At 46.0% G+C, this 23,756-nt stretch overlaps 1 protein-coding gene across 6 annotated transcripts in view; it reads left to right on the top strand.

Moving 5' to 3' along the window:
- Positions 1–20,416: 20,416 nt before the first annotated feature.
- The window catches only part of TMEM120B (transmembrane protein 120B), a 45,022-nt gene continuing 41,682 nt past the window's right edge, over positions 20,417–23,756 (top strand). For 2 of the 6 annotated variants that reach the window (XM_089894450.1, XM_089894449.1), the window contains exon 1: positions 20,417–20,663. In XM_089894450.1, the coding sequence (XP_089750576.1) occupies positions 20,595–20,663 (69 nt within the window). In that variant the 5' untranslated portion in view covers positions 20,417–20,594. The remainder of the gene's footprint in view (positions 20,664–23,756) is intronic. The other 4 variants (XM_089894452.1, XM_030764366.2, XM_089894451.1 and 1 more) reach the window with 4 other exon arrangements.

Here is a 23,756-nt window from a genome sequence, read left to right as displayed (position 1 = left end):
CTTAAAACGTAAATACGTTTATCCAAGGAAGATTTTGCAAACATTACTTAAGTCTCAGCTAGACACTGGGGCTTACAGTTGAGATTAGCAAATGTTCAGAAAGGTGTTAATGCCATATTAGCCCCAAACTGACACTTTCTCCTTGGTTTACTCAGAACCGTAAGAGAACCCAGAATCTAATAACTTCCTTACGATATCATTGGGTGATACTTAATGCTTCATCAGTGTAACTCATCCTCTGTCCCACACTTTCAGGAACGTAGATGCTACCCTAGAGGAGGTCGTGGTCTTAATACATAGAGCTCCTGATAGGAAAAGAAAGGTTTGGGGAATCCCCTGGCGGTCCAGTGGTTAGGATAGGACTAGGTGTTTTCACAGCCAGGGCGCGAGTTAGATCGTGGCCGCAAGCCACGATGCGTGGCCAGAAAAAAAAAAAGGCGGGGGGGGCGGGGAAGAAGGCTTTGCCACTCGGTGCGCGTACTCTACTCGTGTTGTTTTGATACTGAATAACAATAATTACCACCATGGAAGGTGGAAGGAGCGGGGCCCAGACGGCTGGGGGTCAGTCGCTGGCCCGCGCCTCGTCACACCTACGCCGGCTCACCTGCTCTCTCCTGCGGGGCGGATCCTGCATCTGGAGTCCTGGGCCGAGAGCGGTGGAGTCGCCGCCCGCAGCCTCCAGCCTCAATCGTCCGCAGCGCGCGTTCCGGCGTCCCAAGCCCTGCCAGGGTCCCTATGGCAACGCGGGGCCCCAGCAAAGCCGGCCGGCAGGGCCCGCCCCTTCCTGCGGAGACTGTGAGCTCGGGGCCGCGTGTGGGGAAGGCTGTAGATCCTCCCGCGACGAGGAAGGACGTCTTCGGGCCTGCGGAGGTCGAGTACTGACTGGTGCACCGGCCCGGTGGCCAAAGACTGGTGGGCGAGCCCGGGAGACCTGATATCCGCGGAGCCCACGGTATGCCCCGGGAGGTTACTGCCCTCCCCACCCCCGCTTCCCTCCCGTCCCGGTTTCCCCAGAGCAAATACCACGCCCGATGCTGGCAGGAAAGTGTCAAAGGCTTTTCTGCCTTGTTGCAAAGACAAAGGGGCAAAATTAAAGGGAAAGCCAACATTACACGTGTTCTTTGTTTTGTGATGGTTTATTAGACTCCTCTGAGAATCTGAGGGAAGCTATATTGCCCCTACACACCGGAAGATGCATACGATTTATATAGACACGAGTCGGCCCAAGTCATTCCTCAGCTCACTTCCCTACAGTGGCTCCCCTGACCACTCAGAGTAAAAGCCACAGTGCCTACAGTGTCTTCAAAGCGCTGCGTCATTTGCTCACCTCCCTCCCCTTTCCTCTCTGAGTTTGTCCCCTACTCTGTGCGCCCAGTCCCACTCTGCTCTAGCCTCACACTTGCTTCCTTGTGGTTCCTGGAAAATGCTAGGCGTGTTCCTGCCTCAGGGCCTTTGCCTCTTCTGTGCCCTCTGCCAGGCCATTTCTTCCTCCAAATAGCGGCCTGCATCACGCCCTGCCCTCCAGGGCTTTATTCAGATCACCTCAGTACGAGTGTCTGGACCACCCTATTTAAAATTGGAAACTTCGGGCTTCCCTGGTGGCGCAGTGGTTGAGAATCCGCCTGCCAATGCAGGAGACACAGGTTCGTTGAGAATCCGCCTGCCAATGCAGGAGACACAGGTTCGAGCCCTGGTCCGGGAAGATCCCACATGCCGCAGAGCAACGAAGCCCATGCACCACAACTACTGAGTCTGTGCTCTAGAGCCCGCGAGCCACAACTACTGAAGCCTGCGTGCCACAACTACTGAGGCCCACGTGCCTAGGGCCCGTGCTCCACAACATGAGAGGCCACTGCAATGAGAAGGCTGCGCACCGCAACGAAGAGTGGCCACCGCTCACCGCAACTAGTGAAAAGCCCGCGCGCAGCAACGGACATCCAACGCAGCCAAAAATAAATAAACAAATTTATAAAAAATATAAATAAATAAATAAAATAAAATTGGAATCTCCATATATACTTTCTGAAATGTTTTCCTCTTTCCCAACCTCATTCCCGTTTCACGTTCTCTGTAGCACTACACGCACACACAGACACACACCCCTTATTTATTGTCTGTCTCTTTGAAGCCAAAAAAAAAAAATTTTTTTTTTGGTTGTGCCAGGCCATTTGCAGGGATCTTACCCGACCAAGGATCATTGAACCCATGCCCCCTGCAGTGGAGGCGTGGAGCCCTAACCACTGGACCGCCAGGGAATTCCCAGAATATTTGTTGAGGTATAATTTTTGCTCTAGAGTTCCCCTCAGGATCAGGCTGCACTCACTTGGCTTTTTAACTTACTACCCCCCCGCCCCCCCCCGTCTATTAGCCAGTTTCTACTGGAAGAAATTCCTTAACAAATCATATATTATATATACATTTTTTCTTTTTTACAAAACTGGAGCCAACTTGTGACCATAGAAGAAACACAACGGACCCAGAGAATGGCACAGCTTTTCCATGATGAAATTCATTCAAGAACATCATTTTAATACCTGAATAATTTCTTCACCAGTCTCTTGGTGATGGGCATCAGATTTATTGCCTATGTTCCCCATTAGAAATGTTGATCTGATGAATGTCCTTCCGTTTAAATGTGGTTATGCATCGCAGCTTATTTCCTTAGGAAATATTCTTAGAGACAGAATTGTGGGTCAAAGGGTGTGAGCATTTTTGAACTCTTGATATATGTCACCAAATTGCCCTCCTGAAAGATTGTATCAGTTCCATACACAGAATAGAAGAGTGTCTGTTTTTTCCCCCATCTTTACCCTTTGCCCACATTGAGTATTATTTTTAAAGCTCTTTACCCATCTCATAGAAAAAAGTCTTGTTCTGATGGCTTTTCTTTGATTACCAGTGGGCTCCCCTTCACTGCTTTGCTCTTCACTCCCACTGGAATGGGAATTTTGCTCTAATTTCCACATGTATCACATCATTTGTAGTTAATTTGTTGGGTGTCTCTCTGTCTCATTAGAAGGTAATTGACATAGACCTTATACAGTGTATCTTTTTTTTTTTAACATCTTTATTGGGGTATAATTGCTTTACAATGGTGTGTTAGTTTCTGCTTTATAACAAAGTGAATCAGTTATACATATACATATGTTCCCATATCTCTTCCCTCTTGCGTCTCCCTCCCTCCCACCCTCCCTATCCCACCCCTCTATACAGTGTATCTTAATGCCTTATCCAAGGTTCATTTGGTTGCAGGTAGAGAACCATCTCACACTATCTAATTAAGGAAATTTATTAAGGATACAAGAGTGTTGGAAAGCTGCCAACAGCAAAGCCATTCTCTCTCTCTCTCTCCATGTCTCCTTCATCTTTCTCATTCTGCCAATCAGCTTTCTCATGCTCACAGTTCCACCTCGGTTCGGTTCCAAACACTCACAGAAATTAATTGGCTCTTTCCAAATTCCAATCCCAAATTCATGACTGGCTCACCTAGGGTCCGGAGTCTGCCCAGGGCCAGTCACGCCCCAGATGCTGTGGTTCTCCTCAAGGCATTCTCCTCTCCTACTCACGTACCTGGCCAGCTGTTCCAGCAGGTTCTATCCTGGTGCAAACTATCCCTGTGCTGTGGCTTTGTCCAGAGCTGCCCTGCCACCCGCTGAGTGGCACCTCAATGGTCTAGTTTTCTCTCTCCCAAGGCCAGGCTAAGACACAGCCTCAAGCCTCAGTCCCACCCCTCCAAGAAGCCCTTTTACAACCACTAATCAAACCCTGGCTCAGGGGAAGCAAGGACTGTCCCCTAGAGAAGAATCTGGGGCAGGTTAACGTTTATCTGCCTCGGCAGGCAATCTGGATGGGCAGGTTACAAATCTATGAGATTATTCTCCTTATGGAGTCAGAATTTGGTAGCATAACTCACAAGCTCCTGAGCAGGTGCTATGGACTGGCCACTCCTTAACACCGAAGTGCCAGGAACATCAAGCTTGAGGTCTTCTGTCCCGTACACCCTTCTGATAATTACTTGCCAGATTTGAATGGCTAGAATTGGGACTTCCCTGGAGGCCCAGTTGTTAAGACTCCATGTTTCCACTGTAGGGGGCCCGGGTTCAATCCCTGGTTAGGGAACTAAGATCCCACAAGCCGAATGGCATGGCCAAAAAAAAAAAAAAAAAGAGAATGGAATGGATAAAAAATGTCATCTATCCATACAGTGGAATATTATTCAGCCATAAAAAGGAATGAAATACTGACACAGGCTACAACATGGATGAACCTCGAAAACATTACGCTAAGTGAGAGAAGCCAGACACCAGACACAAAAGGTCATACGTTGTTTGTTTCCATTCATATGAAATGTCCAGGACAGGCAAATCTATAGAGACAGAAAGTAGATTAGTGGTTACTTTGGGAAGGGGGAGATGGGGAGATGGGAAGGTGATAGTTAAAGGGCAGGTTTGTTTGTTTGTTTTTTGCAGTGATGAAAATATTCTAAAATTGACTGTGATGAAGGGTGCATAACTCTGTGAATATACTAAGAACCATCGAGTTGTACATTTTAAACGGGTGAAGTGTATGGTGAATTCTCTCAATAAAGCAGTTTTTAAAAGTCTCCGGTGCAGAACGAGCGCCCTCTAGGGGCTCTCAGATGTCCAGAGAGAGTCACAGGCCACTTTTTTTTTTTTTTTGAGACTTCTGCTAAATTAAAAATCAGAGAAATGCCTAAAGAGGGTAACACAAAGTGCAGAAAATGTTATTTAAATTTTTGCTGAAGTATAAAATACATACATAAAAGTGGAAATATCCTCAGTGCATAGCTTGATAGATTTTTGCAAACCATTCTTGTCACAACTGACTCTCTGGGACTCTCTCTTGGGAACGATGCCAAAAGTCTAAATTTGAGTCCCATCGTATATATGAGGCCACCTTTTTTTTTCTTTTTAGAGTTTATTGCAACTTTGGGAAATTAGTGGTAAACCATATGGTTTTAAAAAACAATATGTGGCTGCACTTAAATTCACATAAAAATAGCATTTTAAAAACCATAATGAAATTTAATCCTTTTACACAGGTTAACAAAATGTATTACAAGAAAAATTAAACATTGGGTTTAACAAAAGCAATATTTTTGAAAGTGGAACAATGGAAATATTTTTTCAAATTTTTTACAAATGGTCACCTCTGGGTCCATTTACCACACTAGGGGATCAAAGTTGTTCAAATACAGCTGTGCTCAACTGAGCCACTTACCTACAGCACAGTAGTGCTAGAAATCAATCCTAAGGTCAAGATGTAAGACCATAAGAGACTAGATCCTAAATGTTTTACAGCCTCCTCAGTAAGAGGTGCTTTTCCTTCCCCAAACAGGATGAGGTCACTTCTGAGTGACTCTATGGGACCCCTCTTTTCCTCTTCTTTCTCTCCTTTCTTAATCTCTAGGGTTATGCCATCAAAGGATTTTATAAAAGTAAAAAGTCAATTCCTCAGTTGTAGTAGCCACGTTCCAAGTATCCAGTAGGCACTTGTGGCAACTGGCTCTCCTAGGGGACAGCGCAGATACAGAACATTTCCTTTACCATAGAAAGTTCTATTGGACAGTGCTGCTTTCAGGGATGAGCTCTGATCTCTTGTTTTATCCCTTCCTTGCAAGGTTTCCTTTCACTGCCCACAGCTCCCCATCCTTTTTTTTTTTAAAGTTGGTCAAGGAAATGCTCTGTCAGAACCTAACATAATGTCTACCGGGATAAGCCAGTGGAAATTATGGTGTTTGAAAATAGTTCTTAGGCAAAGAAATACAGCTAATAAATCATCCCAAGGAAATATGCACAACCTCACCAGCAATTAAAGAAATGAAAGTTAAAATAACCCTGCCATGCATTACATACTGTCTAGACTAGAAAAATGTGTAAAAATCATGGACTGTGATATTGCCAACACTGTGGGGAACAATGCACCATTACCTACCACTAGCCATCCTGGCAATTAGTTAAATCCTCCTGAAGAACCATCTGGAACCATGTTACAGAAGCTATAAAGCTATTTTCTAATTCCACTTAACGACTACTGACTACTATATATTTAATAGATAGCTGGTATGAGGCACAGTACTTGGTACTTTACAGAGTTTTTAAAAAAATGTACGTGTGTTTTCACAACAATTCTATGAGGTAGGTAGGTAGCCTTACCTTCATTTTAAAAATCTGCAAACTCTTAGGTTCACAAAAGTTAAGGAAGATACCCAGAGTAAAAGAGCAAAATAAGTGGCTGAGCCAGGATTCAATCTTAGACTTTTTGACCTAGGAAGACCTGCTCAGAACACCACATTGCCTCCCATTTCAGAGAATTGCCTCCAAGGGAATGGTACAATTAGGGCGGGGAAAGAAATTTACGCAAAAATATACATATTAAAGTAATTATCACACGTATTACAAAGGAAAAATTGGAAAATGCACACAGAAGACAATGTAAGCTGGGCCCGGCACACAGAAGGCTCTCAAAAAAATTTTTTTTAAACAGCAATTCGGTGAAAAAGAACTCTGGCCCTTTAAAAGTCAGAGGCGGGTAAAACAGAAAGGAGGCGGGTTAAGAACTGACGCGAGAAGCTGCTTGCCTCATTTAAATGAGCGTGCGTAAAGGCTTGCCCTCGTTCCTCGCCACGTTCCTCACTCAGTGCGCGTGCGCTGCCTTAACCCTGAGGCTGCTCTCGGCTGTTCCTGCCTATTTAGGTGGGCGGAGACAGTCGCGTGAGTTCCGTGGACCTGCCTTCTCCCTCCCAATTAACCAGCCCCGCCCCTCTCTTGCACATGCGTGTACCTCGGCACTAGACCAGGAGGTCGGTGAATGGCTCCAGGAGTTGCGCCTGCGCTGTGGACGCCTCTGCCGGAAGTGGGCGGGATCGAAAGGGCGGAGGGAGAAAGCGCGGCAAGAGTGGCTGAATGGAAAGCTGAATTTCGGGACCGCCCAAATGCCCTGCTGCACAATTACGGAAACTAGAAATGTAAGGTCAGAATGTGATCACTGGAGCTTAATTTTCGATTTTAGAAACGTTTTACAAGACTATTCTTTTTTACATGTGTGTTAAGTAAAGGTTTTAGGGAGAAAGAATTTTCCCTGTTTTCTTTTTCCCCATGACTTTTTTTTTTTCCTCTCTCCGCCGCACCGCGGCGCTTGTGGGATCTTAGTTCCCCCACTAGGGATGGAACCTGGGCTCCTGCGGTGGAAGCGCAGAGTCCTAACCACTGGACCGCCAGGGAAGTCCCCCCCATGAATTCTTATATTCTGAAAGACTTCAGGACTCAATAAGGACACATTTCGGTGACTATGTGCCAGGTTGAAAAGAAGTATTATTTAAAAAAAAAAAATAGGGCACACCTTCTCGCCCACATAAAAGTAGGTCCTCGTCAGGAATCCCAGTCAGGAAATCATTAGGAAGAGATGTTGAATAAGAGCCAGAAAAGAAACAAGTCTGCATAGAGGTAAGTGTGATTTTGTGACGTAAAAGTTAGAAATGTTTTGGAAGTCCCCTGTGTCAGTTCATCAACTTGATTCCTTGTGGAAAACGTTATCTTTGGAGATTCAAAGATGAATATAATTCAGCCCCTGCCCTTGACGAGTTCACACTCAGAAAGGAAGGACAGCAGAGTTCAGGGATACGGATACCCTGGGCAAGGTCCTGGAGGTAAGCATGATAGTGTAAGTGACTGCGGACACTGTCTTGACCAAAGTGGAAGGATGGCCTCACACAACATGGGAGATCGTGTTGAACGCCCTATGAACAGAGTGGGGGTAGACTGGGAGTGAGGAGGTCCAGATGCCAGGCTGAGGAAGGTTGGCTCCAAATCCAGTGGCCAGGAACCACTGTGTTTTCTTGAACTTGCTGTGCTGGCAGGGAATGAGGCAGAAGGTGACTTTTTGACCACAGTGATTGGTTGAACAGGGAGCAGTTGGGAAAACTGTCTAAGAAAGTCTCAACCTGGCAGGCAGTAAAACCTCCCCAACTGCCAAGTTATGAATTCTAATTAGGGATGCAAACCATGAAAAGGAAAGGAAAGGTGATTCTTGGGTATCCTTAGGAAGTTGCTCAGACAATTACTGGGCTTTTCTCGTTTGGGTAGCCACCTTCTCTTTAAACTGTTTTCTCCTTGAGACATAGCATCTTAGAAGAGTCCCAAGCCAAGAATGGACCTGCCCTGAAAGGAATGAACTGTTTCATAGGTACCTCATAAAGAACAGAAAAATAATGAAAATGCAAACAAGGAAACCCTTAAATGGACTCAAAATACACCAGTTAGTACAACCCTCCTCACAGGGGAGTCACACAGGGCCTCATGCTCAGAAGTGCCTTGTGCTTGGCTTAATATTCTGCTGTCACTGTTTTGAAATTCTTAATAATTTTTTATTTTATTTATCTATTAATTTTGACTGCATTGAATCTTCATTTTTGTGCGCGGGCTCTCTCTAGTTGCAGCAAGCGGGGGCTACTCGTTGCGGTGCACGGGTTTCCCACTGCGGTGGCTTCTCTTGTTGCAGAGCACGGGCTCTAGGCGCACAGGCTTCAGTAGTTGTGGCATGCGGGCTCAGTAGTTGTGGCTTGCGGGCTCTAGAGCTCAGGCTCAGTAGTTGTGGTGCCCGGGCTTAGTTGCTCCACGGCATGTTGGGGTCTTCCTGGCCCAGGGCTTGAACTCGTGTCCCCTGCATTGGCAGGCGGATTCTTAACCACTGCACCACCAGAGGAGGCCCTATATTATTTTTTAAACTTAATACTTTAGTTGTTTTCTGCTTAAAAGTAATTCATGCTCAAATGATTATTCCCCAAATCAGGATAGTGGTTACCTTAGGGGAAGGGAGGGAGAAGATTAGGATCAGGGAAGAGGGGTCTGGGGTTATCTAAGGTGATGGCAATGTCTTCTTTTTGTTGTTGTTGTTGGCAATGTCTTATTCTTGACCTGGGTCTTAGTCACACAGATTCTCTTTATGATTACTATTTAAACTGTACATGTACAATTTATGCATTTTTCTGTATATATTATATGTCACCATAAAAAGGTAATATAGTCTCATTGTTGAAAATGTGGAAAGCAAATTTTTTTTTACTAAAGATGAAGAACGTTGACATATTTCCACCACCCCAGCTCTGTGAGTAGTAGTTTTTCAGGTGAAAGAAAAAAAGACTATTTGTGAATAAATCTTTGTTGAGTTTTGCCTCTTGTTGGAAGAAAAAGAAATTCTGTGAAGTTGCCAGCAGGTGGCGCAATTAAATAAGATTTAGTCTTGCAGGCTCAAAAGCAAACCAAACCAAAACCAAAAAGCAGCCAACACTTCCCCTGGTGATTGGAAAACGTTTTGGTGAATTTCCCGCTACCTACAATCTTCCTCCAATATCCACCATTATACAAAAGAACCTGGTAAATATGGCTTCATTAGGGAACTGTCAGACCTAATTCTTCAAATGCATCGAAGACACTGGATGTTTTCTCCCTGTTGCTTGACAGAGAGCCTCCAAAATAACAGGGTTGGCTGGGACCCAGGATATAGCGCTTTTTGTGTCTGCAACAAATGAGGACAGCAAAGATGTCTAATAATAAATACATTCCTCAAACATTCTTAGATGGCTTTTGTTTTTGTTTTTGATTTTTTTTGCGGTACGCGGGCCTCTCACTGTTATGGCCTCTCCCGTTGCGGAGCACAGGCTCCGGACGCGCAGGCTCAGCGGCCATGGCTCACAGGCCCAGCCGCTCCGCAGCATGTGGGATCTTCCCGGACCGGGGCATGAACCCGTGTCCCCTAGCATCTGCAAGCGGATTTTCAACCACTGCGCCACCAGGGAAGCCCTCTTAGATGGCTTTTGAGACGAATTAGGAAGTGTTCAGTTTCTAAATCTTTATCAAGCACTTCCTTCCACTCACATCTCTTTGATAATGGCCACTGGAGGTTGGGTAATTTTTCACATAAGAAAAAAAGACGTTTTAATCTGGACACTAAGCCAAAGAAAGAGATCAACGTACTCATCATCCTTCTCATTAAGATACACTTATTTGGGGGACTTCCCTGGTGGTCTAGTGGTTAAGACGTCACGCTCCCAATGCAGGGGGCCGGGGTTCAATCCCTGGTAAGGGAACTAGATCCCGCACGCCTCAATTAAGACCCGGTGCAGCCAAATAAATATTTTTAAAAATCAAAGATTTATTTGGGGCTTCCCTGGTGGCGCAGTGGTTGAGAGTCCGCCTGCTGACGCAGGGGACACGGGTTCGTGCCCCGGTCCAGGAAGATCCCACATGCCGTGGAGCGGCTGGGCCCGTGAGCCATGGCCGCTGAGCCTGCGCGTCCGGAACCTGTGCTCCGCAACGGGAGAGGCCACAACAGTGAGAGGCCCGCGTACCGCAAAAAAAAAAAAAAAAAAAAAAAAAAAAGATTTATTTGGGGCAAGGTTGGCCTGAGGACTGGGGATAGGATGGTGGTGGCCATGGGAGATTGGTTACATATGAGGAGGAATGATCAGATAAGTAAATATATTAAGGATGACAGGAGCCAGGTTTCCCACTGCTGGAGAGGGGAATAGTGAATCTGGAAAGGGACAAACTAGAATGAACTCTGTGGACTGGAACTGGATATTGGTGTGAAGTCATGGTTTTCAATATTTATAAATAGAGTTATAAATAAAGGTGTAAATGTGTACATATATACATGCATAATATATAAATATAGACCCTAGATCTGTCCTCAGAGAGAAGAGAATAGTGACATCCCATAGTGATGAACACACACATCTAGTACCCAGAACGTGGTTTCTAGGGAATTTCCTGGTGGTCTAGTGGTTAGGACTCCACGCTTTCACTGCCAAGGGCCTGGGTTCAATCCCTGGTCAGGGAACTAAGATCCTGCATGGCACAGCCAAAAACAACAAAACAAAACAAACTTGGTGGGACTTCCCCTGGTGGTCCAGCAGTTAAGACTCTGCGCTCCCATTGCAGGGGGCCTAGGTTTGATCCCTCGTCAGGGACCTAGATCCCGCATGCCACAACTAAGACCTGGAACAGCCAAATAAATAAATATATTAATTAAAAAATCCAACTTGGTTTCTAAATGCCATTCTCCACTGGAAAGAACCAGGAATGCTTGGAGAAATGGCTGATTTCAGAGTTGGAGCCGGGAAAGTATAAGATGTGCTTGGAACATCTTTTTGTGTCAAAAAGTAAGGAAATGCGGGCTTCCCTGGTGGTGCAGTGGTTAAGAATCCTCCTGCCAATGCAGGGGACACGGGTTCGAGCCCTTGTCTGGAAAGATCCCACAAGCCGTGGAACAACTAAGCCCGTGCACTACAACTACTGAGCTTGTGCTCTAGAGCCCGCAAGCCACAACTACTGAGCCTGCGTACTGCAACTACTGAAGCCCACGTGCCTAGAGCCCATGCTCCGCAACAAGAGAAGCCACCTCAATGAGAAGCCCGCACACCACAATAAAGAGTAGCCCCCTGCTCACTGCAACCTGCGTGGCAACGAAGACCCAACGAAGCCAAAAATAAAATAAATAGAAAATAAATAAATTAGAAAAAAAAAGTAAGGAAATGCTTGAAGAATGTTGGGGATCTATCAAAAAGACAGAAGTCAGCTAAAAGTGAATCTCAGTGGCCAAGTCTGTGACAACTTGAGCATCAAAATAGTTATAGTAATGGATTATAACTCGTTGACTAAGATAAAAAACATGAGTTCATGCTGATATAAATAAATGGAAAGTTTGATGAAGAACAGGATATTTACGTAGTTAGAGTATCTCCCATAAAATACTTGTAAAGGGAATAAGAGTAACTTGACAGGGGAGAAACCGGGAAAACACTACCTTAGTCAAGTAAAGTGAACGTCGTCAGTAGTGGGACACATTGGAGTTCTGTGCCACCTGTTGAGCTGCAGTGAGGAGAAAATAGCATCATTTCTGCGGTTGTCCCAGCAAAGATACCTAACCTCAGTCTAATCAGAGGACCTATTAGGCAAACCCTAAGTGAGGAAAGTTCTACAAAGTAACTGTCCTGTCCTGTTCAGAAATTTCAAGAGCAGGAAGATGAAGGAAGATTGAGGAACTGTTCCATATGAAAGGAGGCTAAAGAGACATGACAACTACACACAGCAGGTGAGCCTGGATTGGATCCATTTACTATGAAGGATGCTTTTGGCACAATTGGGAAACTTGAATGGGGTCTGAGGATTAGAAGGAGTAATGTATCAGTGTTAATTTCTTGATTTTGATGCTTGTACTTTGGTTGATTAGGAGAATGTTCTTGATTGTGGGAAATGCCCACTAAAGTATTCAGGAGTGATGGGGTGAACTGGATGAGCAATCTATGCTGAATGGGTTTGAAAAATAAGTTATTTGTACTGTACTTGCAACTTTTCTTTAAGTTTGAGATTTTTTGGATAAGTTAAAAAGTATATGTATATAAATCAACACACAGAATGGGAAAAATAGGGACTTCCCTGGTGGCGCAGTGGTTAAGAATCCACCAGCCAATGCAGGGGACACGGGTTCGATCCCTGGTCCAGGAAGATCCCACATGCTGCGGAGCGACTAAGCCAGTGCGCCACAACTACTGAAGTCCGCGTGCCTAAAGCCTGTGCTCTGCAACAGGAGAAGCCACCGCAGTGAGAAGCCCGCGCACCGCAATGAGGAGGAGTCCCCGCTCGCCACAACTAGAGAAAGCCCGCGCACAGCAATGAAGACCCAGTGCAGTCAAAAATAAATAAATACATACATTTATTAAAAAAAAAAAACAACCCACAGTGAGATACACTTCACACAAAATCACAAGGTTGGCTAAAATGTAAAACAGAGAAAATAACAAGTGTTGACCAGGATGTGGAGAAATTGGAACCCTAGTACTTTGCTGGTGAGGATGTAAAATGCAGCCACTTTGGAAAACAGTTTATTTCTTCCTCAAAATGTTAAAGTTACCATCTGACTAGGCAATTCCACTCCTAAGTGTAATACAAAGTGAAAAGAAAACATGTGTCCACACAAAAACTTGTGCACAAATGTTTATAGTAGCATTATTCATAATAATCAAAAAGTGGAAAAAAAATTTTCCATTTACAGATGAATGGATAAACAAAATGTGTAACTCCAGTCTGAGCCTGAAGGCTTTAGAACCAAGAGAACTGATGGTGTAAATCCCAGTCCCAGGGCAGGAGACTGATGTCCCAGCTTAACGGGTCAGACAGAGAGAGAGAATTCTCTCTTCCTCTACCTTTTTGTTCTATTCAGACCCTCAGCTGATTGGACGAGGCCTTCTTATATTGGGGAAGAGAAGCTGCTTTACTCAGTTTACTGATCCAAACAATCTCTTCTGGAAAAACCCTTGCAGACACATCCAGAATAATGTTTAACCAGATACCTGAGCATTCGTGGCTCAGTCAGTTGAGACATAAAAATCATCTTGATAGCTCAATAAAGCTATTATTAAATATATATACATTTTACTGTTCAAAACTGTCAAGGTCATGAAAAAAACAAGGAAGACTGAGATACTGTCACAGACCTGGAGAATATGGAGACATGATATTTAAATGTGGTGTCAGATTGAATCGTGGAACAGAAAAAGGACATCAGTAGAAAGACTGGTAAAACTTGAATAAATTCTGGAGTTTAGTTCATAGTAATATGCCTTTGTTAATTTCTTAGTTTTGATAAAGATGTCATGGTTATGTAAATTGTCAACATTAGGGGAAAATGAGTGAAGGAGAGTAAATGGGAACTCTCTGCACGATCTTTGCCGTTATGTTTGTAAATCTAAAAGTACCCCAGGACTTCCCTGCTGGTCCGGTGGTTAAGACTCTGCGCTCCCAATGCAGGGGGCCCGGGTCCGATCCCTGGTCAGGAAACTAGATCCCACATGCTGCAACTAAGACCCAGCGGAGCCAAATAAGTAAATATTTAAAAAGGAAAAAAGAAAAGACTCTGCTTCCACTGCAGGGGGCGTGGGTTTGATCCCTGATCGGGGAACTAAAATCCCACATGCCGTGCGGCACAGCCAAAAAAAAAAGTATCCCAAAATAAAATGTTTGTTTTTTTAAAACCCAAATATGTAAATTTAGTGCTTTCTGGTGCTTACATATCAGGCACTTTACCTACATCATCTCATTTAGTCCTCACAACAATCCTACAGAGCAACCCCCAACTTACAGAGAAGGCGAATTATGTACTCGGGGTCACGCATCTGGCAAGTGGCAGGGCTGGGATTTGAACTCAGGCCCGTCTGACTAGTAAATCACACAGCCCCAGCCAGCCAGGACTTTACAGTCCCAGGTGGGCCCAGTAATGCAAATAACTGAATAAGGACATAAAGGACATTTTGATACCTGGAGAGTAAATATTAAACAAATAAATTTTTATAGATAATACTGTTTACATTATAAACCTGTGAACAGAAAGATAGGGGTTTAAAATTTCTATCAAACACCTGAACAACATTTCAGGAAAAACATTATAGGAGGGATGGTGGTGTGATGAATTGGGAGATTGGGATTGACATATATACACTAATATGTATAAAATGGATAGCCAATAAGAACCTGCTGTATAAAAAATAAAATAAAATTCAAAAATTCAAAAAAAACACTGGGTTTAATCTACTGTGTTCAGACTACTTTTAAAACCCTTTTGCCTCTACGTTTTCCCTCTATCAAAACTGCTCTATTGGGGCTTCCCTGGTGGCGCAGTGGTTGAGAGTCCGCCTGCCAATGCAGGGGACACGGGTTCGTGCCCCGGTCCGGGAAGATGCCACATGCCGCGGAGCGGCTGGGCCCGTGAGCCATGGCCACTGAGCCTGCACGTCCAGAGCTTGTGCTCTGCAACGGGAGAGGCCACAACAGTGAGAGACCCGCGTACCGCAAAACAAAAAAAAACAAAAAACTGCTCTATTTAGTGCCACCAATAAATTTTTGTTGCTTTGTTTTCTTTTAAAAATTATTTTAACAGAAAAAAGAAAATTCCATCAGTTTATATGGTGGACTATTTCTTTTTTTTTTTTTTTTTCACTTGCCCCAATATTATTTATTGGAAGAGAAATTCTTTCAATTCCCTTCTTTCCTTCTTCCCTCCCAGCATATGCTGGACTATTTCTGTTATACTAAATTCACCCAATCTCTTTCAGGGTACACGAATGATCATATAACTTTAATCAGTATATATACATTATTTGGAGATCTACTTTTTTACTTAAACATGCTTTAATGTACCTGTTTAAAGGTATCCATTTAGTTCCCATAATAATTTTTAACAGCCATATAGTATTACATGAAATAGACAGGTTATAGCTTTTTTTTTCCCCTGTTTTTTAATTTTTTGGCTGCACCTCGTACCGTGTGGGATCTTAGTTCCCCAACCAGGGATTGAACCCGGGCCACTGCAGTGAAAGCGCTCAGTCCTAACCACTGGACCGCCAGGGAATTCCAAGACAGACTGCAGCTTACTTAACTGTTTTCCTCTCGTGGGGCACTTGGGATGCTTCCAGTGTGTGGCTGATCTGAAAAATGCTGCTATAACCATCTTTGCACAAATTGCTTGTTACAGTCTTGGGGACTATTTTTTTTGTGGGAGGGACTATTTTGAGCAAGGGCGTTTGTGGGAAGCAGACGAAGGAAAAGTCCCTGGAATTTTCACTTCTCCCTGGGCAGCTGCTCTTATTTTAGAATAGGCTCTTGGCATCCTGCAGTGCATAAGTAACACAGCTACCAGTAGCTGGATGAGCTGGGGAAAGTTCTTTCACCTCTCTGTACCTTGGACTCTTGCTATTTCAAGTGTGGTCCTTGAACCAGTAGTATTGGCTGGGAGCTTGTAGAATTACAGAATCTCGGATCCTTCCTAGAACCTGCTGAATCACAATCTGCATTTTAACAAGATCTCCAGGAGGTGGTTTAAAGCACACTGAAAGCTGGAGAAACCATGCCTTAGAGTACTTACCTGTCGAATAGGGATAATAAAGGTCCTTCCTCATAAGGTCGTTGTGCATTATACATATACATAATGCATTAATACATATACATAAAGTGCATAGAAGAACGCCAAGCACATAGTAGGTGCTATGTGTTCCTTTTTTTTTGGCCACGCCACGAGGCTCGTGGAATCTTAGTTCCCAGACCAGGGATTGAACCCTGGCCCTGGGCAGTGAAAGCACCAAGTCCTAACTACTGGACCACCAGGGAATTCCCATTTGCTACCTTTATGACTCTCCCCAGCTGACTGAGCAAATTCTACAGCTGGTAGGTCCCTAAGTAGAGTGCCTTAAAATAAGCAAATAGGAGAGATTTCCCCCTGGTGGTGTAGGGAGGGGGTGGGGGAGGACTCTTGCAACGCACATTCTCACCATTCTCACGTATCATGGTCAAAATCCCTAAGAAGAGGCACATCCAGCCCCAGGAAGCTGATGAGTGAGTCTGAAAGCTCTTTGGGCAGAAACCGGGACAGGGTGGCAGCCAGGTAAGATCTGATACTTCTGGCACCTAAGCAGCTACACTGATGGGGGTGGCCAGCCTGTGCCATCTACAGAAAGGCTTGTGAATAATGCACGTAAAGTCCTGACCCCACAGAAAACAGTCCCTAAGATTTGCAACCTGACCGCTGGCCAGCTTGCAGAGAAGGTACATCTGCCTAGCTCTCCCCGGGGGGCAAGGCCAGCCTCTTCAGCCCAGGATCGAGCAGCTGCAAGCATAGGTAAAGGGGGATCGTCGTCCCAAATCCTCTGCTTGGTGACATTTAATTCATCCTTCAAGGCCCTGGATTTCCTTTTTTTTTTTTGCTGTACGCGGGCCTCTCACTGTTGTGGCCTCTCCTGTTGCGGAGCACAGGCTCTGGACGTGCAGGCTCAGCGGCCATGGCTCACAGGCCCAGCCACTCCACGGCATGTGGGATCTTCCCGGACCGGGGCACGAACCCGTGTCCCCTGCATTGGCAGGCGGACTCTCAACCACTGCGCCACCAGGGAAGCCGTGGATTTCCTTTTTGATTCTACTAACCCCAATTAAATAAACTATTTTCTGTTTTTTCACCAAATGAGTGATTTATCTGGTTTTGCAAACTTCGTGACACATTGTATCAGGAGTCTCAAGCTCAGCTGTCTCCAGCCTACATGAAGTAGGCTAGGGCAGTACAACTGAGCCTGCAGGGGGCTGTGGCAGCTGGCGAGCCTCCTGTGAAGCGGACATGTGTTCCTCTGGTCCAGCCCATTGCCGAGCACGAACATGAGCCCAGTGTGGCCAGATCTTTCCACTTTTCAAGAGAAAGTAAAAGTCTGGATTTTTATATGAAACTGTCATCTTTCTCTTAATTAAAAAAATTTTACATTTAAAAACTTACATTTAAAACTTCTATATTTAAAAACTTAATTTAAAAACTTTTGTTTATAATCCAGCCAAACTGGAAACATCCCAAAGTTACCTCAACTGGTGAACGGATAAACAAATGGATCCATCCATACAATGAAATACACTCAGCAAAGGGAAAAGGAATGAATTACAGAAACATACAACAATCATCTGAATCTCAACTGCATCATGCTGACTTCTGCTGGCCAAGATGCAGTAATATGGACCGGATTTACTTTCTCACCTGAAACAATAAAAGAATGGAGAAAATAAACATGAAATGATGTGTTTCTTCAAGACAGTGGACATCAGTCAATGGAGGACGGTGATCCCTGAGACACAGGAAACAAGTGGGGTTAGCCCTGTGATTGTCCAGCTTATTGTCTTTTTTTTTTTTGGCTGTGCCATGCATTAATGTGGGATCCTAGTTCCCCAGCCAGGAATCAAACCCACGCCCCCTGCATTGGAAGCATGGAGTCTTAAGCACTGGACTGCCAGGGAAGTCCCCCAGCTTACTGTCTTGAGAGAGTTTCCAGGCCATGGTACAGGGCAGGGGGACCCCAGGTGGAGCCTGGCAGACCCCCTGAGTTGAGACGACAGAACTGAGGGTCCAGGGAAACCAAGGAGGTTAGAATTCTAGAGAGGAGACAGCTGCACATGGAGAATCCAGAGGTCTGCAAAGAGTCCCCTCTAGGATCAGCTGAGCCCTGGTCAACCCATGCTTACAAGTACAACTACCGGAGGCCAGGGAAAGAGCTACCTGAAATGATCAGAGGTAAGAGTGTGTGGCACCTACACAGGCCCAGGAATACAGCCTGTTCCTGCACCAGCCAGACTGGAAAACTTCATGATTCGTGGGCACTGGTCTTGCCTCAGTAGTGGAGAAAAATTAGCTCCAGACTGAGCACTCTTTTGGTCCCAGGTAAATGTTAAAAGCAAGATTCAGGGCTTCCCTGGTGGCGCAATGGTTAAGAATCCACCTGCCAATGCAGGGGGCACAGGTTCGAGCCCTGGTCCGGGAAGTTCCCACATGCTGCAGAGCAGCTAAGCCCGTGCGCCACAACTACTAAGCCTGCGTGCCTAGAGCCCATGCTCCTCAACACGAAAAGCCACCGCAGTGAGAAGCCCGTGCACCACAACGAAGAGTAGCCCCCGCTCGCCACAACCAGAGAAAGCCCGCGCGCAGCAACGAAGACCCAATGCAGCCAAAAAAAAAAAAAAAGCAAGATTCAAAAGAATCAAATGGTTTCCAAATAACCACATCCAATATAAAGCTCAAGAATATTTTTTAGAACTACTAAAATACAAAAGAAGGAGGAGGAGGGGGAGGAGGAGGAAAAGGGAGGTGGAAGGCAACAAGGTCGACTTCACAACATCTGACATCCAGTCAACAATAACAGGCTTGCAAAAAAATCCTGTTTCACCCTTTTTGAGAGGTGTTGTTATGGGTTCAATTGTCTCCCAAAAAGATATGTTGAAGTCCCAACCCCCAGAGATGAGAATCATAAATCAAAGTTGGTCATTAATTAGCTGGGAATCTTGAGTAAGTCACGCTCTTTTTCACGCCTCAGATAAGAACTGCAAATATTTCTATGTGTGCTCTTGTGCATTTTCCCCATGCAGAGTTCTCAGAGGGGTCTATGAACCCCAGAAGTTGAGAACCTCTGCAGTAGATGATCTTTAATGTTTATTCCTTCAACAAATATTTATTGAGGGCCTACTGTGTGCTTTAGGGATCCAATGATGACCAAAACAGAGACAAGATCCCTAAGATCTCATGGAGATTATATTATATACCCATGGAGGGAAACATGCAACCAACATGGAGACAAACACTTCCATATAATGGTAAGCTGTATGAAGGAGATAAAGCAGGTGAAATGTGACTGGGAGGAGGCATGACCCGTTGGGTGTTCAGGAACAGTTTTTTTTTAGAGATGTTGTTACAGGTTGAATTTTGTCCCACAGAAAGATATGTTGAAGTTCTAATACTTACTCCCTCAGAATGTGACCTTATTTGGAACTAGGTTTTTGCAGATGTAATTAGTTAAACTGAGATGAGTTCATGTTGGAGTAGGGTGGGCCCTTAATCCAAGGAGACTGGTGTCCTTATAAGAGGAGAGGACACACAGAGACAAGCACGTAGGGAAAGAGGCCATGTAAAACAGAGGCAGAGGTTGGAGGGGTGAAGCTGCAAGCCAAAGAATGCTGAGGGTTGACCACCACCACCATAAGCTATGAAGGTGCAAGAGAAGATTCTACTCAGAGTCTCAGAGGGAGTATGATCTTGCTGACTCCTTGATTTCTCACTTCTAGCCTCCAGAACTGTAAGAGAATACATTTCTGTTGTTCAAGCCACCCAGTTTGTGGTACTTAACCCAGTTTGTAATTCGGGCAGCCCTAGGAAACTAATACAGGTGTCATTTGAACTAAGGTTAGAATGATGAGAAAAAGGCAACCATATGAAGATTTAGAGGGAAGAATATTCCATGCAAGGGTAGGAAGAAAAAACCAACAAAAACCGTGGCTGGAGAGTACTTATCGAGAGGGATGAGATAGGAGATGTGACTCGAAAACTAGGCAGGGATAGATCTTGCAGGACCACGCCCGGGAGGTGAGGGAATTTGGATTCAATTAGCATTGAGGTGGTTATGTCATTTGAGCGACAGAAACAGCTGTCAAGAGAGTCACCTAGAGTCTTAGAGGACAGGATCTAGGACGTATTGGTTGAAGTAAATAATGACAATGTGAGATGACAGGGCCCTCTCTCCAGGCCGTCGTTGGCTTTGTCTCAGTTAAGGCAATGCTCCCTCCCTGCAATCTCCCTTCTACCTCCCGATCCCAGACACCCCCAATACACACAATTTAAGTAAAATAAGCTCTACAAATGCGGTTTGCGGACAAGTTCCCCACCCAAACTAGGCGAGAGAGATTCTGGAGGCGCAGAAGCATTCCCAAGGGGGGGCATTAGTAGACCCTACCAAGTTCTGCAAATCTACAGCAACCCCTCGGCAGGCGCCCGACGCGCGGGGGCGGAGCCGGGGCGGAGCGTGCGCATGCGCAGGGCCTGACTCCCGGCGAGGGGTGGGGCGGGCACCAGGGCCGGGGCTGTGACGTCAGGTGCGCGCGTGGCTCCCGCTGCGCAGGAACAGCTGGTGCCTCGGAAGGCGGCCGGCGAGCGGACAGGCGTGGGGTGCTGGTGGCCGGCCGCGCCACGCTGCAGGAGCAACCGCCTCCGCCTCGCACCACTGCACCATGGCCGGCCAGCTGGAGCGTTGCGAGCGTGAGTGGCACGAGCTGGAGGGAGAATTTCAGGAACTGCAGGTAGGACCGGGCCACCTAGTCCTGAAACTCTGCTACCTGATGTGCAGGGTATTCCGCTTCCTGCTTGCCCAGCCCGGGCGGTGGGAACCATTAGGGCCCAGAGGTTGCCCCTGGCTAGGCCCTGGGGGCTGGTGGTCCGCGTGAGCCAGCCCCCTCCCATCTCCCAGTATTTCAGTTCTTCATCCCCTTTGGGCGCCGAGTCGAAGCTCCCCATTTCCCCCGCCCTCGCGCCGGCTCTTTGCTCCGCGCACCTCCTTCGCTGCAGAAAGTTGGTCTATGGCCTCTGAGGGGAAGTTCCAGGTGTGTCCATGTGGGGGAGGCCAGAGGGGACAGGTATGTTTGGGGACTCAAAGAGAAAGCCCAGCGCCCACCTCCTCAGGGGTCTCCCCTGACCCCGCCGCCGCCCTCCAGCTTTCGGCAGCTCCACTCGTCCTTTACTCTGGCGGGCCAGCCCTCTCCTCTGCAGCTCCATTTTGAGAGATGTGCTTGGGAGCTATTCACCTTGAACCCGAAGACTTTGCTTAGGGGTTAGAGACCCCTGTTCTCAGTCTTCGGGGCTCCTGTGTCTGTGCCCGCCTCTCCGACGCTGCTGCAGGCCGAGTTTGGCGTTGTGGATGACATCTGTCACTTGTGACAGCTGGGCTGCCTCCCTTAGTGATAGAGGCTGCTCCCAGCCCTCACCCATTTGGCCCAGAGCCTTACACTGGGTGGGGTGAGGGCGGGTGTAAGAGGCCCCTTGAGAGAATGGCATTGCCGCTGCGCGGGCCTGGCAGGAGAAGTTGTTTCTAATAGGAGGTTCGCAGAGGCCTCAGCTATCTACCTTGGTGACTAAAGACGCCTCAGGAAACCTTAGGGTTGGCCAAGAGGGATGCCTGGACCATTTTTGGAGATGAGGCTGTTCCCTCCACAGCTACCGGATTGTGTCTCTTTTCTCCAGAGTTGGGCTCTGTTTGCCTTAAATCACATGGAACACCCCAGCCCGCTCCTTCCTGTCCTCAGCTGGAGCAGTGACATTTTCTCTGTCCATGTAGCTCTTGTCTGCAGTTTGGTTGGCCTCTTACTGTGTCCAGAGGAGGGGAGGGGAGATTGGCAAGGGTGTCTGTGATGGGTCTTTCTAGATATGATGTCGTAGGTCCAGATGAATAGAGAGAGGGTTGCTGGAGGGACTGAGCAGGAAGGCGGGTGCTTTTTTAGGCATGAGCACAGAGTGAGGTACCAGAACCAGAAGGGTACTTTTTCTTGGCCTGCCCAGCATGTGTGGGTTCGTGCCCTTTCCTTCAGGCCCAGGGCTTAGGGCCCACTCAGTTCCCAGGGGACCCTTCAGGCTCCACTGCCATCGAGAAGACTCGGCTCTTTCTTAACGCTTTGTCCTGCTAGGCTCTCAGGTCATGTCCAGCTGTGGAGCCATGGAGGGTATTAGGGTGGGGAGTGCTTCAGAGCTATGCAATTAATGCACTTAACAGCAATTAGATAAAGGAGACTTTTGACTTGTTGTTATGTTCTTACTTGGTGTCTCTGGGGCTCAGGTGTGTGAGGGACAGAGAGGAATTGGGAATTAACCCTGGATTTTGTCCCCTGGTGCACAGCAAGGGCTGTAGAAGGGCTGACCAGGTGGAAACCGTGATGTCCCCTGCTCACGTCTTCGGCAGTGGGGGAACTGGACTGGACTAGGTCTGACTTCTCACCGCTCCCCCCAAACCCCATAATAAATGTAAGAGCTCTCCTGAGATGAAAGTCTCTGGAAATACGCATATAATAAGTAGGGTATATATTGTCATTATGTATGTGTTGGGTGGACTTTCAGATATGAGACATTTGTTGGGGAACAGGGAGGTCACAACAGGTAGGCAGGTGGGCAAGGTTAACAATAGGAAGGGTCTTTTTTTTCACCAGAAAATCCGGGCCTATCTTAATTTGCCTATATCTGCCTCAGAATCTGGGATTTGTGGGTTTCATGTTCATATCTCTCTGATTCTGTCTTTCTTGGGATGATGTATAATATCTCTGTGTTTTACCTCTTCTTCCCTTTTTCCAGTGAAGGGAGGAAAGAGGAAATCTAATTTCAGATCCTAGAGGATTTGAAAGGTCTTTGGAATTCCTTCCCACCCCTAAAAAAGTCATAATCTCTGGGACTTTCTAGAGGAAAGGATCTGTTTTCTTTTGCCTGTGATTTGCATCTGCCAGGGCCTCTCTGGACTCGGGGGCAAGGTCGAGTCACCGTGAGGACTTTGGTTTTGCCTGGTTGCGGTTTCGGCCATGCCGGTGAATTGAGCATTAGTCTGAGACCAGTACGTGTTTGGCCCTGTGGCCTGTGGTGTGACCACAGAAGGTCACTTACAGATGTGGTGGCAGGTGATTTAATGAGCATTTCCTGTCTTGCATCTCTGGAAACCTGACCTCGTCCCTCTCCACCCAGGAAGGAGGTGGCCCGAAGAAGCCTCTCCCCAACCCTGACCTCACAGAAATGCAGGGTAGGCCATTGTAAGATTTTTGGCTTTTGTTACCAATGAAACGGGCATCCCTCTGGCTGCTGTGTATAGAATAGACATGAGGCGGACAGGGTGGAAGTAGGAAGATAAGTATTATTTTATTAAAACCCTTAAAAAAAAAAAACCCTGTGAAACAGATCCTGTTATACCCATCTTGCAGAGTGAAAAATGTACCCCAAATCACACGGCTTATGAGTACTGGATTCAGGATTCAAACCCAGGCATTGAACATCAGAGTCTATACTCTTTTTTTTTTTTAATTTTTATTAGAGTACAGCTGATTTACAGTGTTGTGTTAGTTTCAGATGTACAGCAAAGTGAATCAGTTATACATATACGTATATCCACTCTTTTTTTTTTTTTTTTTTTTAGATTCCTCTCCCATATAGGCTGTTACAGAGTATTGAGTAGAGTTCCCTGTGCTATACAGCAGGTTCTTATTAGTGATCTGTTTTATATATAGTAGTGTGTATATGTCAGTCCCAATCTCCCAACTTATCCCTCCCCCCACATCCCCTGGTAACCATAAGTTTGTTTTCTATATCCGTGACAGGGTCTGTATACCCTTAACTACTACCCAAGGCAGGTCTGTGCCCCGGGTACT

Source organism: Delphinapterus leucas, chromosome 14 (genome assembly GCF_059928025.1).
Source record: "Delphinapterus leucas isolate spDelLeu-1000000601 "Yukka" chromosome 14, BTC_Dleu_Yukka2, whole genome shotgun sequence".
In the NCBI taxonomy this organism is placed as follows: Eukaryota; Metazoa; Chordata; class Mammalia; order Artiodactyla; family Monodontidae; genus Delphinapterus; species Delphinapterus leucas.
Note: the sequence above shows the minus strand (reverse complement) of the source record. Positions and strands in the feature narration are given on the sequence as shown.